Source organism: Netta rufina (genome assembly GCF_964035555.1).
Source record: "Netta rufina genome assembly, chromosome: 4".
In the NCBI taxonomy this organism is placed as follows: Eukaryota; Metazoa; Chordata; class Aves; order Anseriformes; family Anatidae; genus Netta; species Netta rufina.
The window spans coordinates 47,739,756-47,762,778 of record NC_140127.1 but is presented as its reverse complement, the minus strand read 5'-3'; the positions used below and the strand labels follow the sequence as shown (position 1 = coordinate 47,762,778).

Sequence of the window (23,023 nt, the reverse complement as noted above, 5' to 3'; positions counted from 1 at the left end):
AAGACAAAAAAGTAGAACCTCAGTGCTTGACATTAATTCACCCAGCAGCTAACAGAGATCTTTGCTTGATCAGTTATTCCCATTTTATCATTCTTTACAAAGTGCCAAATTAACACATCAGTACAGACGTTTTAAAATTAAACCACTTCAAATAAAAAGAAGATGGAACACCATTTTGCTGGTAATCTAATTCTATAATTTAGACTTACACGTGACCAGTTTCATGAGCAACAACAAAAGCTGACGAAAAGCCATCTTCATGGTTGAGAGTGCAGCTTCGAACCGGGTGACACATGCCAGTAACAGGAGCATACCCTATTGAGAGAAACCATGTCTGATTCTTTTACCCATTACATTTATTTTAAACTAGACACCTCAATAAATTTATTACCTGAGAAGAACCTAGAATTCTTTTTCTTTGTAAATTTTTCCTCTGTCTTTGCAATTACTGTCTGCAATTATTGGCTCTGCAATTACTGACAAGCTAGGTTTGGTTCTGCAAATTATCTGGATTACCTCACGTACTCATGCTCTTATCACCAAAAATGTACAGGATTCCTGTTCAATTAAACATTACAGCATTAGGCTGTTTTGATTGGTTGGTTGGTTGGTAGATTTTTTGTTTGTTTGTTTGCATGTGTTCATAGTAGTACCTTCATTTGCATTCTGCTTCGTGCATATTGCGTACCTTTTCCTCAGTAAAAGATGAGATCTTTCTGAAGACAGGGAATTCTGCCTAACATCTCATCCTAACCAGTTTCACTCCAGGCATGCTAGTCCAGATCTGAGGGCAGACTCAGCACCCTTGCCTCATCCTGAAAGGTGAAGTGACTGAACACAGACATTTAAGACATCTCCAGCTGGACAGCCAGAACACGGTACATTTTTCATAAAACTATGTGGAGAAGCAGAAATGTACATCAAACAGTAAGGGTTCACCAGCATAAAACTGAAAAGACTTCTTGCTAAAGGGCATTTCTGACTGAAAACATGTCACTCTTACCATGTGCTAAGCAAAGACTGGTAAACTTTGGACATTTGACCTGAACGTACTACTGGTACCATATTAAATTATATATACTACGCTGCTTCTCCATGACTGGATAATGAATTGTGGCCTTTTCTTCTGAGACAAGTTGCAGGATTTGAGTCAAAGGCACAGAAGATAGGCACAGCAAGCACTAAAGGGGACTGTGGTAGCTGGCAGAAGGAATGGAACCAAAGAACCATTTGCAGCGCTGGAGCTGGGCATGTGGCTGAGGCACCAGGAGGAGCTGCAGGATTTCATTATGACAATCTCTGTGGACTGACACAGCGAACATGAGAGAGGAAGCAGAACTGCTAGTGGGCTTGTGGAAACTGAGGCATTAAAGACAGAGGGCCTGTTTGACTGTCTAATACTACGTTTATTGTGGTGGAGGCCATTACACTTAGCTGGACAGCTTTGTTTCAGAAATTGCTCAATTTTCTAATCCTCTTTTCCACCTGCAAGCAAAGTAAGAAGCACACAAAACCACAATGTCTCAGTTAAGAGCAACCCTTGGTCCTACCGCAGACCACAGCACAAGTGATGAAATTGCTTGTTTGGTTTGGTTTGGATATACGAGGTGCATATTCTGCACTGTAACTATGTAAAAAACAAGGAAATAAAAAAGGGACCAGTTTGCAGAGCTGCACAGAACAGCAACATTTCAGAAGCCTCATCCTGACTCCTATTTTTCTGCACTGACAAGTCACACTGAATTTCTTTCCCATTATCCTTAGTTCCTTGAGTCATAAGGACTAGTGCAGTATCAAACTATCTGGTACACTGTTGTAACAAAATAAAAGCAAAGTGGAATGCAAAGTGTATTGAGAGTTCCTAATATTCCCTGCATGCACTCACAAAACCACAAATTGTTTGATGAAAGTAAACAGCTATTTACTTACATCTGTAAGGTAAGAAACGCCTGCTGCTGCAGTTAGGTATAAACAGCAAGGTCTACCATGGCAAGGACTACTTGATTTTGAAAAAGTATGTAAAATGAAATAGAGGAAATAATTTCTCTCCAGAACACAGTAATGAGTACATGCTTACATGCTATGTGGGCCTTTCCTAAAGTTAGGATAGGAAACTGAAAGTTACTGAGTACATGCTTTCCTGAACAGGACCAAGTTTCAATATATAGTTTTAAAATGGAACACTTAAGTACTTGCTGAGCCAATGCCAATATTCCTTATTGTCTCAAGATCATATAACAATGCAATTTTATTATTTTTTTCTCCTTTTTTTTTTGGACAGGCACTAGACAAAGAAAAAAAAAGAAACAACAACAAAGCAAACCAAAAAAAAAAAAAAAAGCTCCAGGTCAGCAGTGTTACCTTGCATACCAGCAGGCCCAAAATCTTGCCTGGTCAAAAAGATGGCATGATCGTGGTGCTCCGAATGATTGGGGTCTGACTTCTGCTGCTGATACGCCCAGCGACAAACATTTTCCAGGCTTCTCGAGGGATTTCCCCTTTCAATCAAGCTAATGGACTGAAAAAGAAACACATTAGATCCGGGAGCTCCTAAAGGTAGGAAATTCAGGCAAGTTTTGATTTTCTTGGAGCACCAAACAGGTTTCTATTTCTTCTTCCCTATTTCCCTATCACTCTAACCAATGGTAGTCCTCTATCCTATGAGAAAAGACAAAACAAACAAAACAACAACAACAAAAAACAAGTACAGCTGGACATTGATCTATAACACAGAACTGATATTCCTTCTTGGCCTCATTGTCTTTGATCCCCAGGCAGAGCCAAAGGGGTGTGCATATGTAATAGTGCATCTTTAGGATATTTTTTTGAGGACAATATAATGAGTATTTACATCATCTACAAACTAATGGCCTTTCTGTGTATGGCCTGTAACGTGCAGGAGAAAAACACAACATGATGTTAGCATTGAATAAGGACATTTTTATTTCCTTTGTTGGGACTTGCTTACATTTTTGACTGCCAGAAGACAACATGACTCGTTTGAGTTAAATGAGAGCACAGTGACAACATACACAGCCTGTATGGAGGAAGTGAATAATATAAACACAGAGGACAATGCCTCACAACTGGTGCAAAACCCTGTAGCGCCAGCAAATCTGTACTGATTAACACAGATTAACCATCTGGTTCTGTGAGATTTTTGCTACAGAGCATGCTTACAAGCTCAGTAGTTGAAAAGGAAGTGACCGAATTTAATTACAAGACCAACATCATATTGGTCTTTTGCCTTGCCCAAGTTCAAGGTCTGAGTTAAGTGGAAGGGATATGCAGCAGTAGCACTAAACAGCACTAGCAATTTTCTCTCATCCTGAACAACTTAACAAGCATTTGTTTGAAAACTCTCTGAATGTATTTTACCAACAAAATAACATTGTTGTACAAGTACTATCCAGGGCAAAAAGCAGGGGAGTGTGCTATGACCCAGTAAAAGGAGTGTACACAACGAGAAAAGGAGATGGTTTCCCTAGCAGCCTGCTTGCAGGTGTGGCACCAGCAAGTTGTATTGGTCAGTCAAGATGATTGCTTCTACTAAACTGACTTCACTACCTAAGGTAATTCTTCCTGACGGTAGAATTCAGGTTGCAAGCCCAAGCAGGCTGAGCTCTGCCAGGAGTGGGGCTGCAGTGGGTCAAGGTGCTCCCCACCTCCTCTCAGCCCATCCTTCAATAGCATCATCAGGGGCACATCAGCAGGACAGATCCAATCACTGCAACCTTGCATTTAAATTTAAACACAGATACTTAGTGACATTACAAAAGGAATACACTGGAAAAGTGTTCCATCTGACTGAATCTATCTAATATGACAAATATTTGGTTGCTGCAGTCTTTCAGCTTCTATGTGATAAATCAGCTGCAAATTGACTCTGCAGCCGGTTGTGCACCTGCATTACAGAAGGGACACCAATAATCAATCTCAGGTATAAGGGCACAAGCATATTTAGCACATGCCAAACAGGGAAGGCAGTTCTCTGCAACCAGTGGTTCAGTAGACCTCTGTCTCTGCACTTGTTCACATAGTTCCCATGGACTATGGTTACAAAGAAGGTAAATGTGAAGAACTGGGTCAGAGGCTTGCTTACCTTTGCGTACCCCAACATGATCATTCGGACCAATACAACATTTATATGAACACCCAGGGATTCATCATGGTAAATTTCATTCACCTGAGAAAATAAAAGGAAAACTTGAAAAAATCACCAATGATAGGGAATCTTCCAAGGCCATGTATCTGTCATTTCAAGTGCTTATATTACTACAGTCTTCTCAGAGAAGGATTCAAGACTGAAATCGTTTCCATGCAGTAAGAAATGTAGGCTACCCTTCCCGTCATCATATACCCCCTCACTGAGAAGTTTCTGAAGCATGTTTCAAGACTCCTCTCAAATATAATGGCCTTTGGAGCAGGGCCAATTGAAGAGTTGTTTGGGAAAAGAGAGACCTCAAACCCTGAAAATACTTATCTCAACACTCAATTTCATTTGTTTGATAAACATAATGAGGGAAATTAAGCTATTCCTGAAAGCAAGGTTATAGCAATGTGTTCATAGTCACTGAGGGATTTAAAAGCAGATAAGAGTTTGTTTTAACAACAGATAAAGCCATCACCATCCAGCCCGCATGGTCACCACCTCTGCTATGCCATCTGGCCACTGTAACTCTGGATGAATTCCCAATCCTGTTTCTATTTGCTTCGTCAACCATTTGTCTCTCTTCAATCAGTTTAAACACATGGGATGAGTATTTTAGTGGGAAGAATGAGAGCATATTTTTCATTTTGTAAAAGACTCTGCTGCCAGTAGCTCTCACTCAAGGAAATATGCCATTAACTTGAGCATAGGTTTGTCCTCAGAAAATACTTGAGGATTTGACTTTGAGCCATTTTTGCATTCTGAAGCTCTGGAATATTCAGACAATGACACGATCAATGAGGCTCCATTTCTGCACACATGTAGGCATGTGTTTAGCTTTAAAGATTTGAATAATACTCCTGATTCTAAATCAGTCTTAAAATTAATGGGCAAAGTGTTTCCAAATCCCAGAAATGCTTTGGAAGTTCTCATCTGAAAGTTTTACAGTCAACAGCGTTGCCAGAGACATAAACCCTGTAGTATACCTCACAGAGTAATGATATCTCCAAATACGCTTGATTTGTGCAAGTCAACACATTCCATTTAAAAAGTTCACCAACTGCATGAAAGCATGTAACATTTATGGGACCTGGAAAGACTTAGTACAATAAAAACAACTGCTAGCCTGAGAAAACACCCATACATAAGACAACCTCATGAGACATCAAAACTTATCCTCAAGGGCTGCAGAAAACACACAGGAAAGAGCAAAATTAAAAGCTCACAAGGTTCCCCCACAAAAAAGTCCATGGCACTGCACCAAACTAGGTTTGCAGAGGTCTACAATAAGACCTGTACACATCATTTAAAGACAGAATTTTGCTTTCAATGTTTTCAGTCTGGTTTCCAAATTAAATAAAGATTATACAGTAATTTCCTGTTAGTTCTAGTGTCTCAATAAATTTTGGCCCTTTCCAGTAACAGTTGCAAATAAAGATCTCAAAGAAATCAAATATGTAGGAGTTTCTGAAAATAAGCAGCTGATTGGAAATAACAATGCTAGTCCTGCTCCTATGGAAGCAAAGGCTGCATATCCTTTATCACACACACATGTGGAAGCCCAGATGATGCACAAGCACAGGAGCTCCTGATTTCTTCTAGCATGAGAGAAGCTTATATCCCATTAGAGAGCACAGCCATAGGACAGAAATCCAGAGGTAACATGGCAGTTCCACTGCTCCCTGAACAGATGAAATTTTTCACTGTGTTGTTTTGAAGACTTTAAGAAGCAGCTAATACTCATGCCCTATTTTTTAAAGATAAATTAGTACAAATGTAACCACATAATTTTAAAAAGAGTATTTGTAGAAATTTTTTTTTTTTTTTTAAAAAAAGAAACAGAATTGTGCAGATGGGCCAGAAATTGTTCTTCTTGAGGACCTTCTTTGTGCCTGGGAAGGTGAGAAATGTCCTTACACCAGAGTATAAATTAGGGGACAAAAACATCTGCAGTTCATCACTGAAGTTACTTATTTCCATCAAAACAAAATAAATATTATATGATGGGTAATTGGTGAAAAATAAATACCACTGTTCAGAGTAAGGATGGTATATTTGAGCAGTATTTAGAGGTTATTTTTTTTTTAGTCATGCTAAACAGAACTTTCCCCTTCCCCTCAGGGAAAAAGGTCATTCTGAGTTGTCCAGACTGTGGGACCTGGCACAATGACTTCAGTCCATGGTTTTAAAAAATGCAATCCCTTTTAGGACCAACCAAGAACAGACTGTCAGCAGGATAGTTTTACAAGAAATGAGCACATAACTTAGACTGCCTGCCTTGTGAAGCAATTATACCAAAGTTCAATTATTCATCTCATATTTTCTCCTCAGTAATGCAATATTGTTGCTCCCACCAAAGTTTATGTCAGAAAAACGTTTACAATTTCCCTTGTGCCAAGAAGCAACAAGCTCCCCAGGAGTTACTTTCATAGAGACATAAAGGGTCCAGGAATTGACCTGAAGATTCAAGTTTTCTTCAAGATTTCTCCACAACACCTTTTGTTTTACACCTCTCCCTGTGGACTGCTTCAGAAGGGTCCACCACAGGATTCCCATGAGGAAGCAGCAAGTTCATATATACTCTTGTGACCTAGATACAGGAAATTTTGGAAACCTGCAAACTTGCTAGAAGGCCACAAATCAAAATAAGCGCTGAAAAGTGTCAGTGTAGACTGCAGCACTTTCAGATTGTTGTAATTGCATCTACACTGTGGTTATACTGGCAAAACAAATTACATTCCAAGGTACTGGTACTGGTACAAAATGCATATATAAATCACGCCCCAGGAAACTTGATTTGTCTGATGTGAACTTGGGAAACACATCACAGATGTCCAACTGGCCATTCAGCCTCTGGTGTAGTATTTATGAGAAAAAAAAAAACAGTTAGACTGAATTCAACAGTAATATACACATCAAGAAGTAAATCAGCGCTCTCACTGGGACAGCAGTGACAGCTGGAAGACTCCACATACAAAGTGGGTTAGTATCTGTTTACTGAGTGGATAAATAATTATTCAAGCAGACAAAATAAATGCACCTGGCAATGAACCCTACAGCTGCAGCAGAGAGCACTGGAAAAGGAAGATAACCACAAACCAAGGGACTTGAGGGTTTCTGTGGAAACTCACCTATGTTGACACAGTACCTGTGTCATGGGTGACCCCACATTCCCAAACTGATGTACTCATAAAACAGCAAAGGTGAAATTAAAGACACACCCGAGCCAGACTGTGCTCCCTAAAAGAAATGTGTCTGGATTCTTACTTGACATAGAAATTGCTGCCTCTTGACCTACAGCCAACCAACATTCCCTGGTTACATTGGGTGATTCCTCTGAGTACCTCCTGCAGCACAAGCTCGTTCAAGGTAGCTGGCCTTTCAAATTTGGGACAGACAGAAAGCTGCAGCTGCACAGCAGCTTTTGTGCAGGTACCTGTGTGACATGATTTAGGTGTTCTTGCTCCAGCAGGGGGACTGGACTAGATGATCTTTCAAGGTCCCTTCCAATCCCTAATATTCTGAGATTCTGTGATACCATGCAGTTCCTTTTTGGGGTTGCCCATGGACTGACCTCCATGGTCTGCAGGTGGGGGCTGTAAGCTAATCCACAGCAATCTGCTGGTATTTTCCTGCCTCTGCTCACTCACAGCAAGCTCTTCTCTGCTTACAACAGATCTTTCATTTGACTGTCCTTGGGTTTTGGAGACCGTAAAGCCTCAGTGACTCTGTTTCTGCCTTGATTAAACTACTTACATTTCTAACTTGTGCAGAGGAAAGTGCGTTTTTTTTTATTAGCATTCTACACTGAAGGAGAGTCGAGTATTTATGAATGTAATGATCAATACCATCATCTGCTGTACTGTTTGCATCACTGGAAAGAAAATGTCTTGAAAATAAAGTCCATATTGGTCTACAGACCATCCACAGGTACAAACCACTAGATGAAAAGGCAAGGAATGAGCTGAGCTCTTTTGGTACACTTTTGCATGCCATTATACTTTAAATTAGATTAAAACTAACAAACTAATCATGCCATTATACTTTAAATTAGATTAAAACTAACAAACTAATAATACATAGAAGAAGTGAGTATGTAATGGTTGCATTCTATAGAAATAGCTCTCTAGCTAGTAACCTTGACACACACTGAGGTAAGTTAGAACCCTGCTGAAACTGTTTCTGTTAATGCTCATGGTTCTACGACTAGAAGGTGTGGGACTTTGAAAGAGGCTGTCTTAGCCTCTTTAGTCCTGTAATGATGGGAGAGGGCCTGAGACATTCTCAAAGCCACCCAATTTAGCTCCACAGTGTGTAACCCAACAGCTGGATGTCAAACAAGAGCAAGGACTCTCAAACTCCTAAGAAAATGTCAGTATCTACAAAACAGGCTATTTGCCCATAAAGAATATCCTTCAGTGCTCACCATGATGTGGAAATGTGAGGAAATAAAGCAGAGAGATTCTTCTGAACTGTGCCTCTCTAGCACACCTGTTTTCCAAAGAAAGCCAGATTGGGAGATGACAGTTCAAAGGTTTCAAATGAGAGAACAGAAGCTGCCTCCTCCCCGTTCTCCTCTTCCAACTCAACACCCAACCCACAGCCTGGTCAGCAGTGAGACTCCTGCTGTGAGATTTTTGTAGGTATCCAGGTTCTAGAAACACTCAGATGCATAGGTCTGCAATACAGATAAGCCTCCTGGAATGTCACTCAGCAAAGGCAAAAGAATGGGCAGGAACAGTGATCAACTTGGGCTTTTCTGGCAACCTTTCCCTTATGATTATTTTCCCAGCCTTTATTTTGTATAACATTTTTCTTCTCATTTCTTGTTTTCCCTGTGTGCTGTTTAAGTCTTCTAACAAAGTTGTTAAAATCTTGACAGAAATGACTAGATAGTCATTACATCTAAAAAAGGTAACAGTCTTTACTGTAATTGAACTACAGCTTCTCATGGATGAAGTGTTTCAGCTTGCACCTGCTCTGTATGACACGTACTCCAGTAGATGGAGCCATTGATGTATAAGAAAAGCATTTCAGTTCAGTTTATCAGTTCAGCTGTTTACAAAGCTAAATGATTTAAGAGTAAAAAGCCAATATTCTGAAATCCTCCTTAATGAAGTTTTACCACAGACAGGAAAAACAATTGAACAGATTATTTTCTGGAATTCATCTCCTCCCAACAATGCAGTGCTTTGATACATGCAAAGAACAAACATAAAGACAATGCTTTACAATACTTCAGCAATCAACAACTAGAATTAATAACTAGAATTAATTAGTTGGCCAACAACTAGAATTAAGACACAGAGGAGATGCCAACTTCAAAATACAATACTCAATGATTGCTTATTTCAAGATTCCTTTCCCAGTAAAAGAAAGATAAGACAATTGCTCAAAAATCATGTTTGTGTTGATATTCCATGAGATATGTGGTAAAAAAACACAATTCCCTGCAAAGTACTGTATCAAGGATATTTTGTTGCTCACAGGAATCATAACTTTTCATCTCAAACTTTCTGGATTCAAGTGTTAACTTACTTCCACGTTTGCCAAAACTGCATTAACTCCCATTTCACATTCTTCAGCAATATAAATTATCTGTGCAGTTTAGTGTAGTCACAAGTTACTGCTCAGGGAAAATCTGGAATTAGCATTTCTGAAATGCTGCGAGTAAGAACAGTCCAGCAGATCTGCACAGAAAAATGCTGCAGATTACCTGCTACTTGATGCATGCTGTACTCAGTTGCCAGCATTAGCTCTTGTTTCCACACTGAACTGCAAAGAAAAGAATGAGCCCTGATCTGACTTTTCTCCTTTATCTGAGATAATAACATCCAGGCAAGTGATCATGTTAGAAACTAGAGAAAATCAGAAGAGATCTCTCAATTAATGTGTTTGGGCCCCACTTCTAGCCAGGCTGAATGAGAAAGACACTAAAATTCATGGTCATCCTATTCCTATTTTAAAACATCTAAGTGAGATAAAGTGGATAGATCAAAAGCTGCAGGTATAGTGTGTGCATGGAGAACTATGGCAGAAGGTTTAGACATACCTGGCACTGTCTTCCTGATGAAGTTAATCATAAAGCTCCTATTGACTTCAGAAGTGAGCACTAAGCAGTCCTGACATTCACCTCCTTGAAATACTATTTGCACCAGAACTGAAATCAAATGTGGACATTTTTTCTGTGCTCAATTAGCAGTGTTAATGGGCAACAATCTAGAGGTATTATTTAGGAAGAAGGGATTTCAGATCTAACAAAACCAATGTTAAAACCCTCCAGCTTACAAAGATATGGCCTGGCTCTGGAGGGATCCACTGAGTCAAGGGAGGCTGCCTGGCTCTGGGGCATGACTAGGGTGGGGGAACAAAAGGAGAGAGGGAGGAAGGAGAGCAAGGGGACAGTCTCGGTCCTGCAGTACCCCATTTCCCACTCCTCTGCCCATCTTTGCTCTATTTGCTTTCCCCCTGCAGATTCTCCAAGGGATGCACGACTGGGGATTATGAATGGTGCCAATGCTATGGCAGGGTTTGGGAAACAGAGCCTAGAACCCCTCACATGCTCCTGGTAAAGGTAAGAGCAAGAAAATAAATGTCAGTTGTGTCACCTCAAGAATTCAGCTGAAACTGCTCAGTACTGGCCAGGCCACAGAGCTAACAAAAACAACTCCAGGGCAATGACATTCTCTCAAGTGGGTGATTTAGCCACCAGCCCTTCTGGAAAGCAGGCTGTAAGTGACTTCAACAGTTTATGTTGTGAGATAATGGTACAGCTTCACCTACAAGCTAGACACCACACTAGATTTTTTTGTTTTGGAGTAGATGAGCCCACTGGGGCTTCTGACTTCCAGCTCTGTCCCTTAACAGCTGTTTTAGATGCATCTCTGATGCTGGCTTTTCCTCCCTGTTTCTAAAGCCAGGAGTACACATAAATATTGAATACAGGGAAACATTTCAGGCATTTCTTTAGCTTAAACTGAACCTCTGGCTCTGGAGCTCCCCGTGACATCTCAAGACCATGCAGTTCTTGGTTCTCAGCAAGCCACCTCTGGCACAGAGAGCAGTGTAGTTGTGTCAGCATGGCACTGCGCTCAGGATAACCAGTTGTGGCACAGGGTTGAATGAATGCAATTAATACTGCTTTTTTGCACTTGAGCTAAATAGTGTTACCTTTGCTGCCTGTGCATACTATTTTGAAGCTGATCTGGAGCTAATCTTGCACATACTGCATTACATATGGCAAAACAGCCCTTAATTTCCCTGCTTGGGAAGGCAAGTTAGACTCAGCAAGTTACCATCAGCCTTGCAAAATCCCCAAGAATGCTAGTAACATCACAAATTGTCTTCCTCCTCCCTTCCTATTTCTAGGAATAGTAAAAGATACAAGTTCAAATATGCAAAGTTCAGACCTTGAAACTTAACACTGCTAAATCCAAACCTAAACAATCTGAACCCAAAAGTCGGGTTCATTTATGTCATGCAAATTCAGCTGTGCTGAATTGTATCTGTTGATGTCAGCAGTGCAGCACTGGACTGCAACAGCTGCAGTCCGAGTGGCTGATGATCTTCTAGGAACAAGCAAAGGCTTGCTCATGTGCTTTCTAATTCCCTCAAGCCTAAAAAAGAAGCTTCTGCTAGCAACAAAGACACACAGTTACTAGACACGCATTCACAGCCACCAAAGCCTTGCTGTCAATTTCCTTCTGTCTCAGCGGTAATCCACAGAGCAGCCCAGGTTCAGCGGCTTGTTTCTCCTCAAAGATCTTAACACTCAGCTTCCTAACACACCCGAGTCAAAAGCCTTCTGTGTGCATGTCAGGGGAATGGAGGAAGTTATGATTGAATGCCTTGGGCTCCAAAACCAAATGCACAGACACTACTCAACAGACCCTTTTCATCAAATCAAGATTCTACAGCATCCATTTGCTTATTGTTAGAGAGCAACTCCTTACGCATGCTGAAATACCACTAAAACACTTAAGCTCCCAATTAGAGAAACAGTAGGAAAGGCGTCAGTCTGAACAAAGCGCCAGGTTGTAAACTTAGCAGACTGAATTCTGTTTTTCTGTTACAATGTGTGTGTTATGTCTGGAGTTTCTTATTCTAGATTTATAGCAGAGTATAATTCTATACAGAGTTGTTACAGTTCTACACAGAGTTTCACTGGAAAAGATATCAGCTGGTTTAAATTCTTACCAAGGAGATTTTTTTTTCCTGTCAAATTCTATGGATTAGATTTTTAAATTGCTAGTTGTCATTTTGGGAGCTCAAAAGGTGGAGCAGATTTTCAAAGGTGCTCTTGGAAAACTGAGACAGGACTGTGACAGGTGCCTGGTGTTGAGAACTGTTTTTTAAATGCACCTGGCTCTAAACATCTAAAAGGTAAATGGGGTCTTAATAACAGCGTAACTATAGGAACACTCCGATCCTGGCCCTACACTTCCTCCCCAGTATTTGAGAGATTTCCTCTGCACCTAGGCAGCACAGTTTTTCACACATGTAGGATTTGTGTTGTTGGCAGCACAGTTCATTATGAAGAGAGAGCTTATTTAGATGACTGAGGAGCTTATAAAGGGAGCCAAGAGACATTCTCTAGATACTGCAGTTCATTTTCAGTCTGAAACACAAGAGGTAACATTTTCAGCCTCAGCTTTCCATGCTTCAGCAGCAGCAATATGACACAACCATTGCATAGTGCACTAAAATGGGAGCTGTAAAGCTGCTCAAGGCAGGACATATTACAATACAAGCCATGTGAATCAAAGCTTGGACCAAAGGGAGAGGGCATGGGAGAGAAGTAACGCCTTGACTATTCTGAGTGCAGTGTTATCATTTCTCTTTTACACGAGGTCTACTGCGAAGGTGGTGTCCAAATCTAGCACATAGTGCAGAGTCTTGCCACTTGCTTTCTAATCACTTCATATTGTCACCAATCTCACCTCTTTCATGAACTTGTTAGGAGGAGATTTTCCCCTGGCCTGATTAGTGCAATGGGGTTGAGCATGTTATCCCGACAATCACCAGTCATCCCTCACATAATTCAGGCTTAAAAGAACTAAGTGAGAGGGTGAACCTCAGTTACTCTTTTTATGTGCAAGAACCAAAGAGAAGCTTCAGTGCCTGCCATGGCAGTCAAAATAGTATTAAGTTTGGAGCAATTAAATAAATAGCAGAAAATGTGTCAGAAAAAATTTATCAGCACTAGCATATGAACTAACCATAAAACAAGGAGTGAAGGCCAAATTCACGTTGGCTGTACCTCCAGAAGTGGAATGATGTGTACTAAGGAGAGGTGAGATTGTTCTTTTTTGATAAGGGAGAGTAGGTTTTTCTGATGCTTTGCACTAGTGAAAGGATTTAATTCTCTAATTCAGGAATGATGGTGGCTGGTGTGACGCAGAGGAAAGAGGATTTGTATGCCTTAAGAAATCATTTTGAAGTGACTTCCAGAAATAAAACGGTGAGTGAAAAAAACCCACATTGATTAATTTATATATTGATCAAATCATTATTAATTGTAAACCTGGTTTCCAAATCCTGTCTTTATCTTTTCTTCTTTCCTGGAAAACCTTATGACCCTCATAGCTTCTAAGATGGATCCATACACATCTGACATTGACATGCATTAAGGAAAGGCCACCTGTTGCAAGGGATTACACATCTCCCTTTATATTCATTTCATATATATATATTTTAGATTTCCTAAGATGGAAAAAACAGATAACATGAAAGCTTGAGCAATTCTAGTGTTCAGTGCCGGTATACTACGTGACTTCTAATGTACAATGTGAACTGTGCTCTTCTGTATTGTGCATTTCCATAGAATCTGATAGTATCTTGCCACTAATTTTACAGCCTGAGATGTATATCTAGACAAAAAAATATTGCTAACTATAGGATTCACTATAAACTAACTATAGGATTCACTATAAAAGAGTTCTGTGAGTTTGTTTCTTTAGATTTTATTTGGAGTTTCTATTCATATTGCCACAGCATTTAAGCAAAAGACTTAACTAGAGGGTTTGCTTTCTTTTTAAAGTGCCATTTATTATTTAGAACAGTTCCTTGTTCTGCATGTTTATTCTTTAACCAGGTTTTCCTTCAAAACCGTGCTGCAGCAGAAGCTAGGAATTATTAAGGATATTAGAAGACCTCTTTCTTCCCACTGGTTTTCAACTATATCCTCTCACTGTATAAGTACAGTAGGAATAGACTCATGTCCAGAAGTCCTAATCCAGGTCTTTCACACAAAGTCCCCCTGAAACCAATGGCAATTTGTCAGACAAGTACATCTTTGCTATAGTTTTGTTGACTTTGAGTCAACAGGATAATTAAAGGTAAAAACCTTCAAAAACTTTAAAATAGTTTTGCAAGTTTACACTACTACTTTTTGAACTAGTAGTATTAGCAGAAGCAACAGCACTGTTAGTACAGTGATATGTGTAAGTTGACATATTCCAATTTAAAATCTTTTACTACTGTAAAATCATTAAATATTATACAAAGACCTAGTAGTAGATCTTTTTAAACAAAAAGTTTGCAGAACCTTCCTGCGTGAATAATCTCTCCTGGCAACACCTCCCCCACAAAGGCAATCTCATAGGATGCCAAAACTCTAATCCCCAAGGCATCTCCTGAAGAAATGGAGCCCAAACGCATGGTGTCACTGCCCTAGTTCTCTCGCTTTCCTCTGCTTGGGCAGTAAGAATGAAAATAAAATACTCAGGAGCACTGAACACTCCTGACATGTCTGCTTGGCCTGCTCCCAGAAAATCTAATTTACAGAATAAACATCTTGCTATCTGGAGTTCCTAAATGGCAGCGGACGTGGCTCATGTGCTAGAGAATATTCACACCCTCTTGTTTAGCCAAGGAGCAGAGAAAGAGTGTGAGAATAGAAGCTGTCTTGTGATGATGACTGCCTGCTAGATATCATTGCTGTGTTTATAACACAACTAACACAGGAGTTAACTAAGCTTGTAGAAGCCAAGAGCGTACCAGTTTAATCACTATCATGAACTCCTTCCAAGCGCACTCAAAAACACAGAGAATTTTGGCCAGTATGAGCTCACATCACCCAGAGGGCATCTATCAACCAAAACCTTTTATTGGGAGTGGCAATTCTATGCCTCATGTATGGGACAATATCTGCCATCATCCAACGAACCAGACATTTTTCTGTTTGGACTTGAGGTTTGGGAGAGGATATGGGCATGTTTCTGTTCTTAAATGACCCTCCTTTTTTTTAACCAAACCTCTTCTGCCAAAAGCATCAACAGAACTGTTAGTACCTGCCCTCTTTAGTTTTGTATAATCAAATTTTATGAAGGAAGGAGAATGTGACACAGCACATTACATGTTAAAAGGATACATACTAATAAGTCTCACAGAACTCATCAAGCTTTAGCTTAAAGAGAGTCTGTTTGCACACCTTGAGTTGTCGTGGTTTAAGTGTATGGGTTAGTGGAATTATTCCGTGTGACTCTGTAAGATGTACAAAGGACTCTGCTTTCACTGAGGGTCAAAGTTGACAAATTCTTGGAATTATCCTAGAATGTGCCCTAGAAAACTGATGAGCATCTTGAGAAGAAAGAAGCAAATCCAAGAGCAGACAAATTTATCATCTTTATATAGGTATCAAGCATGGTCTCCTGGATATTCCTGCAAGAATTTTAAAAAGCCTTTAACATTTCAAAACAAACAGTGCAGCACTGTGGAAGATACTCACTATGTTCATGAGGGTGAGGAGGTAGTTTTGAACATGTTCTTTGCCATGGAACCGGACGACAGAGTCGTCCACACCTAGCAGCACCTCAATGTTGTAGTCGTCATCTCCTGCATGCCTGCGTCGTCTCAGGGTTTCATTCAGTTGCTGCTCTACACTGCTGTACAGGGAACTCAGGTCTCCAAGGCCCCCAAGAAGAGACTCTACAATGAAATAGCAAGATATAAACATCTACTCCAATTCCACTTCAGAAACATCCCCCCGTATAACATCCTCGCCTCTACAGTCACCACTTTGGAAAAATAGATCAGGAAGTTGGAAGAGGAGAGATTATTCTAGGTGCTTACAGGTAGGGGAAATCATCAGAGACACAATGAAAAATATCAATCACCATATGGTTCTATAATTTACTGCACAGTTCATTTCCAGCATAAAAACCATCCTTAAGTACAAGTTAGACCACATGCTTTACTTCCTAACCCAGAATTTCTCCCTTCCTTTTCTGCAACACATCAGGCATGTGTTAGAGTGCCTGTGCAATACTTAACTTGTGGCCTTAGCGTCCTCACACCCAATCCCTCAAACATCTAAGCAAGAATTTATCTTTTTTTTTTCTTTTTTCTTTTTTTTTTCTTTCTAATAGTGTTTTAAAAAGTAGATGTTTGAAAATCCTATCCCGTGAATATAAGAAGAATCCCTTGAAGACGTGGATCAATGGGCAGAGTTAAGATGAATAATTTTGAATTGGCTTTTAAGGGGATATATTTAGTTTCTTGTATCTGAAGACTCAAAAGCTATTTCTTCCCCTCAGCACAATACAGCAAAACATTATCATGGATTTTTGTCAGGAAAAAGTCACAGCTGTAGGCTGCTTAATTCTTCCAAAAACCAAGCCAACACATCAACAGGCTCTAGGCAATAAACAACAATAAAGATGTCTGTTTGGAACATCTTACATTGCAAATCTTTAGCTAAATACTGCAGTCCTCACTAGGAGTTGCATTATTCTTGAGTCTCTGGCTCTGCGACAGAGTCAGAAAGCATCACCGTTCCCCCAGGTCTTCCATTCAGGAGAAACAGACAATCCAGCCCTTAAACACACAGAGATCTTACAGCTTTATGAACCCTGCAAAAGCAACTAGCTTCAAAAACACTGAAAGGAGAAGAAGGTTTTGCTGTCCACTAACATTGACTTGTATCAGAAGGGGGCATTTCCCCAAATGATGGCACAGCTTTCAAGCCCTATTTCTCTACACTGGAGCTGATGAAAGGCAAGGTTGCAAGTATGTGAAGTAGACCTTCACACGCTTTCCAGCAAGGCTCCCAGTAAACTGCATGCAGGTTTTGCTTATGGAAGGACAGCTGGACCAGGGCCAATGTTGCAAAATGTGCTGGGTGGCCACGATGAAATTTGTAATTCATCCTGAGCAGATTCAACAGCCAGCTCAATTAGCTGGGCAGCCTCTCCCTCCCAGGTACCACAGTGGTTCACAGCAACACATAAATAACTCTCCCCAAACCCCACATCAAATAGCAAGGTTGTCCCCAGTTGTTTTCAGAAGCTTAGCCCGTCACTGTGGGTGAGAGACCGGGTCTGCAAACAGCTTTACAATTCAACCACAAGTCCTCACACACTCAAGAATGCAAACCCTGTGATAGCACACAAGTGGGAAATTCATAGACAAGCTCCAATTCTAAAAATTGCTGCAGCTGGCAAAGCTGTGGAGCGCAGTGTCCAACGGAAATATACCAGCAATGTCATCATATCACTACACCCGCAGCATGAATGGAATAGCTTGAGATCACTTCAGAAAGAACCAACTATCTGCGCTGTGCAGCACCTTGGGATTGGCTGTCACTTCCCTTACTAAATAGGTGGTTTTGTGGTTCAAAGAAAGAGGAGAATCTCTTTTTTGTGTACGTGTGAGTGGGCAGGAGGAGCCAGAAAGGATTTCTCCCCCCCTACACTCTAACATGGAGCTACTTGGTGCACACAGAAGGTACACTTAATATGCCAACATTTTCCATATACGTATCCAGAGAATTTTTTCATGTGCAATCCTAACAAAGCAAGAAAAAATAAACTCACTCTAGGAAGAAATCTATTGACCTTCTTTGGTCCAGATTTGGGGGAAAAAAAAGTACCAGACACGTTTTGAAGCACTGAGCCTCCTGCCCCCTAAAATGCAACTTGCATACTTCTTTGTATTGAAGACCCCAGTCTCCCTCTAACTGGGCTGTGGTAAAAACAACCAACCAACAAACACCATTTCACTCACCCTGGCATGCAGCATTTTCCATGAAATGCACCAGGGCTTTTCTGGATATCAAGCAGTACCCACACTCTCTACATTTTTTTCTGGTGCTAACTGGTTTTTAACTTTTTGTCTACTACTCCTGACGCTCGGTTGTCCAGTACTCCTTAACAGAGAACTGCTAACGAAGCACAACAACTGCCAGCTTTAAAGCTGATCTGAGCTACTTATCAGCCAATAATTAATTAGCCTCATCCTCTGAGCTGCCATTCCTCACATCTGTGCTGGGAAGCAAGGCTGGAAAAGATTCTTCACTGAGAGGGTGGTCGGGCGTTGGAACAGGCTCCCCAGGGAATTGGTCACAGCACCGAGCCTGCTGGAGTTCAAAAAGCATTTCGACAACACTCTCAAACACATGGTCTGATTTTTGGGTGGTCCTGCATGGAGCCAGGAGCTGGAATCAATGATCCTTGTGGGTTCCTTGCAGCTTGGGATATTCTATGGTTCACTGATTTCATAAGTCATCTCCCTGAACATGCTCACTTTAAAGTGCTGTACCCTCTCTGAAAAACCCCGGCTAGTAAAAGTGATTTATCTGTTCTCTCGTTTGCCTAGTTTCCATAGTCTAGCACTCCAGTGACTTAAGAGTTAAACAACCAGATAAAAACCCAGTTTATACATACTAAGGATAGCCCTGTTTACAAATGCTGCAACCTGCATCTGTTGCCAAACACTGTAGAGACTGTAAAGGCAAATAGGATGATGGCATGACACGAGGGCGACAGCACAAAGTGAGAAGATGCCTGTGTTCCCATAACCCACTCATTAAATCTACTCTGTTATTCATGATTCAGCTGAGTACTAGTGCACTTGTGGAAATTTTAAAAGAGCTCTCAGACTTGGTGAAGCTTTGCGTGGGACTGAAGACTGTTTGAAATACCCCAATCAACAGGAAGTGTTTTACCGTAATTGGATCATTCATTCTGGCTAATTCTAAAAAGCTATAGCAGACACAAAGGGAAGGAGGGTCACTAGACATCCTTTGTGAGCAGCACAGAAAGTGTCCTCAGATATGTCCTGTTCAGGAGACGGCACTGTTATTCTTAGAAATACAAAACATACGCATGTAATTTGGAACCTCCCAGGCAGGTGGACGCAGACAAACACATCACATTTTTGTGTCTGATCTGCTCTACAGAAAGCAGAAAGGTTGTCCAAGTTATTCACATTTGGTCTGTGCATTGCATTGTGCCAAATGAGACCCGTGACAAAGCCAAAACCTGTGTTTGCAGTAAAGTTTTAGTGAAAACCATCTTTTATCTCCTCTCAGTATTACTGAGAGCTTCCCTACATTGGAAAGGTGACTTTTTTAGAAGGCCACAGCCCCTCTGATTCACAGTTCTTTGAAAAATTTTGATGTAAATGTCATTATGAAAGCTTCAGGAGGAGGAAACATTATGGAAAAATGTTAATAGAGCTGTTTACTCTGCAGTATGATTGCTACAGCCAGGGAAGACCTCAGCATTCTCCATTCAGTTCTTTCTGTAGGTACTAACAAGTACTGGCAATTCAAGGGCAGAGTTCAGCCTGAAGGCTTCTTGCACAAATCTTGATTAATGCAGAAACAAGATTGTTGTCTGTGGCTCAGCAAAGCTTTCACAGAGCCCCCATCAGTACTGCAATAAATAGCAAACACAACCACCTCTTTCCTTTCTAACCCCTTCTCCACAAACACAAAAGATAGCTACACTGCAGGGAGCACATCATCTGCATAGATCTAACCAGGGGTGGTTTTGGCATTGAGATAAAACAGTTAACACGTAGCGTAGCCCGGTAGATTTGCTAGCCAAGTGCTAGGGGAGTGCCTTTGGACCCCCCCCCCCCTCCCCACCTGCCCTTAGGAGCTGCTGTCAACAGCTAACGCAGAAATAAATCTTTCCTAACAAAACTCTTCCAGAGCACAGAGCAGGTAATTCAGACACAGTGAAGTGGGAGAAATAACCCCCCTTATTACGATGAGCGGGGAGTGGGAAGAGATCACAGCAATTCTTACTGAAATGAGTTATTTAGATTAATCATTTGAAGACAAAGGTCCTCTGCAGGTTAATCTACAAAGCCTACCGGGCAGCTTTGAATGCATTGTCTAGCACACTGAGGAGGCAGGGCTGTTGCTGGATGGCAATTCTTTGTTACGCACAGAGGAAACTAGTCTGTTTGTTTGCAGATTTGTGCTAGACAGACTAATCCTTCCTAATCTCATTCTGGAATTAGCTGGTTCATTATCTCTTCCTTTTTTTATTCTGCTAGTCACCTGCGTCTTTTACTTCATGACTTTACCTGTCAGGAAAAGATTAGTCCATGCTCTTTCACCAAGTGAAATGGTTACGTAAACATTTGGGTAGCAAGACAAAACATACAAGATTGTATGCACATGTGCAGGTGTGCATTTTTATTTTATTTTATTTTTTCCACAGGACACATCAAAGCCTGTCTACCATGCATCATGCAGCAAAAATGAGGAGAGCAAAGAATGACATCTTTCTCCAGTCCAGCTGGGGTTTCTCTGCCAAGAAAAGGCAGGAGGAGTTCTGTGGATGTAGCGAATGAAGTAGTGGAAATGGAACAAGAACACACCAGAAGGGAATCACCCCCACATGCTTTGTCATCGCATTTTATTGAAAACCGCGGCTGCTAGCCTCACCTTGTGCCACCTCTAGAGACTTGGAACCATGCTGCTGGAATCAGAAGGTAAGTTTCTGTCAAGCACACATATATCTACAGAGCCTCTCTTTGATCCCAGATGGGTGTGTTCAAAAAGACAACTCCTTTGCAGACCAGTGAAGTCTGCCTCCCTTCCAGATCCTCTTTCAGAAACACCGAACACTTAACATAAACACCTACGTCAAGTCAGGCTCAACTGTACCCCTCCTGAATGCTCTCCCATATTGAAAATAACATATATTCTGGGTCACAGAAAGAAACTGTTCACTTTTTCCTAGAGCATAACTTAGAAGAGTGAAACTATAGCTGTGTCCCTACTATATTAATTAAAGCTGTGATCTGCCCAAGTCCAATTTAATGAATGCTGTTATCAGTCAAACCTCTCTATACCTAAAGAGAACCCGAAGAGTTTTTCAAATGGAAGGTTCTTACAATATTATTTTATACTTTAAAATATGTGGGCTGAATTCTATGATACTTGCACTGCCTGGCAATGCCACTGAAATCAGCAGCATTTCTTTTACGTATCTGTGTACATACGTTCCTTATATATACTTGTTTAAGGAATAACAAGACACAGCTGGAATCACACACATTTCGCTTGGTGAAGTTGAGCTGAGTGTGACATACCAACACTTCACTCATTTTGAACCAGTACTAGAGACCTCAGCTAGCTGAGGCAAGAGAAAGAAAGCTTGAGCTGGACATGGTCAGATTGAGTGGGCAAGACTGTCATAACTTAACAGTGACCTACACCATTTAGGCATAGGTTTAATGCTTAGTATTAATAGCAGTGCTTTTAAAAGGAAAAGAGAATGAGCAGAGAAGAAAGAATTGCATTTCAGTGAGGATCCTAAGCATGAAAACAGTGATCAACATAGATGAGATCTAAGGAGAGAAAGGAAGTATGAGTGAAGATGCAACGGAGAGATCGGGGTCCTGCAAACATCTCAGTGAGGTTCTTCTGAGTTTGGTGAAGGCCCAGCAGTGGTGCCAGAGGAGGAGAGCTGTACGTCAGGGCACACTGGTAAAATTGTGTGTAAGGCCAGTGTGTGAGCTCCCATTGTGTCCCCACACCCACTGCTGCACAGCAGGTATGTGGGCCACACATTTAGACTCTAGGAGCAGGACGATGTCATGGAGTCAGCCATAAGTTTGAATTTCTTTCTGCCAAAATATTACAACCTACTGACAAATTTAGGAGAAGCAAGCACTCGCTTGTCTAATTTACCTTTTCCTGAAAATACACTTGGCAGCAGAGTATAGGAGGCTCCACAAATTCATAATGAAAATAATAAGAAATCAGTTTGGAACAAATTGGGATCAATGTATATCCCTTCTTAACAGGTGTGTTAACACATAAAATGTCCCCCAAGACAGCTGTATTCTGTAGCAACAGCAACAACAAAAAAACATCCATTCATTATGCTATTTTCAAAGAAAGGAAACCAGGCCAACTCATAATATCATTTCTAAAGTTGCATTAAGTAGCCATTGCACATTTTTCTACTTGTTAAGGGCTGGACAACAGCCCTTAATATTTGCATGATTGCTTTCTCCCCTAGTTAGAGTTTCTTGAAACTCTGTATTTCCTTCAGCTCTCAAAACCTTTGCTAGCAGGGTGGAGACAGGCATTCACACTTAATTTTTTCTCTGACCCTTTTTCCCTGTCTCAATGCTCGAATCTTTCAGGCTGCTACAGAGCTTAGTCAAGTGCATTATTTTTCTCTGTTGAACTTCGGTGCGTCTGCAGGAAGGACAAAAACAGCTACAGCTTCTGGCTGACTTTGAGGGAAGGCCTTCAGTATCTTTGACCAACATGTCAAAAACAAACAAACAAACAAAGGTAAAACCAGGGCTTGATCACTGAAGAAACAAGATGAAGATAACCTTTCACCATCTTGATCTTAGAGCGAGGTCAGTAAGAGGGAGATCTGATGATTGAAAAGCTCAGGTTGGAAAGGCCCTCTGGAGGCCACTCCGTCCAGCCTGTTGCTCAAAGCAGGGACAAATTCACAGTTCCAGCAGGCTGCCCAGAGACTCATCCAGGCAGTTTTGAAACTCTTGGTGGATGGAGGTTCCAGCACCTCTCTGGGCCCTGATCCAGGGAACCACCCTCCCAGGGAACAATTTTTTCATAATATCTACTCTGATTTCCTGTGTTCCAGCTTG

General features: G+C 40.9%; 1 protein-coding gene across 1 annotated transcript in view; it reads right to left on the bottom strand.

Annotated features, from left to right (window-relative positions):
* Window positions 1-23,023, bottom strand: part of ADAMTS3 (ADAM metallopeptidase with thrombospondin type 1 motif 3) — a 142,157-nt gene that overhangs the window by 22,159 nt on the left and 96,975 nt on the right. Inside the window, exons 11-14 of the mRNA XM_084286119.1 lie at window positions 15,879-16,078; window positions 4,103-4,186; window positions 2,362-2,518; window positions 210-315 (exon numbers count right to left, since the gene is read on the bottom strand). Coding sequence (XP_084142245.1) covers window positions 210-315; window positions 2,362-2,518; window positions 4,103-4,186; window positions 15,879-16,078 — 547 coding nt within the window. The remainder of the gene's footprint in view (window positions 1-209; window positions 316-2,361; window positions 2,519-4,102; window positions 4,187-15,878; window positions 16,079-23,023) is intronic.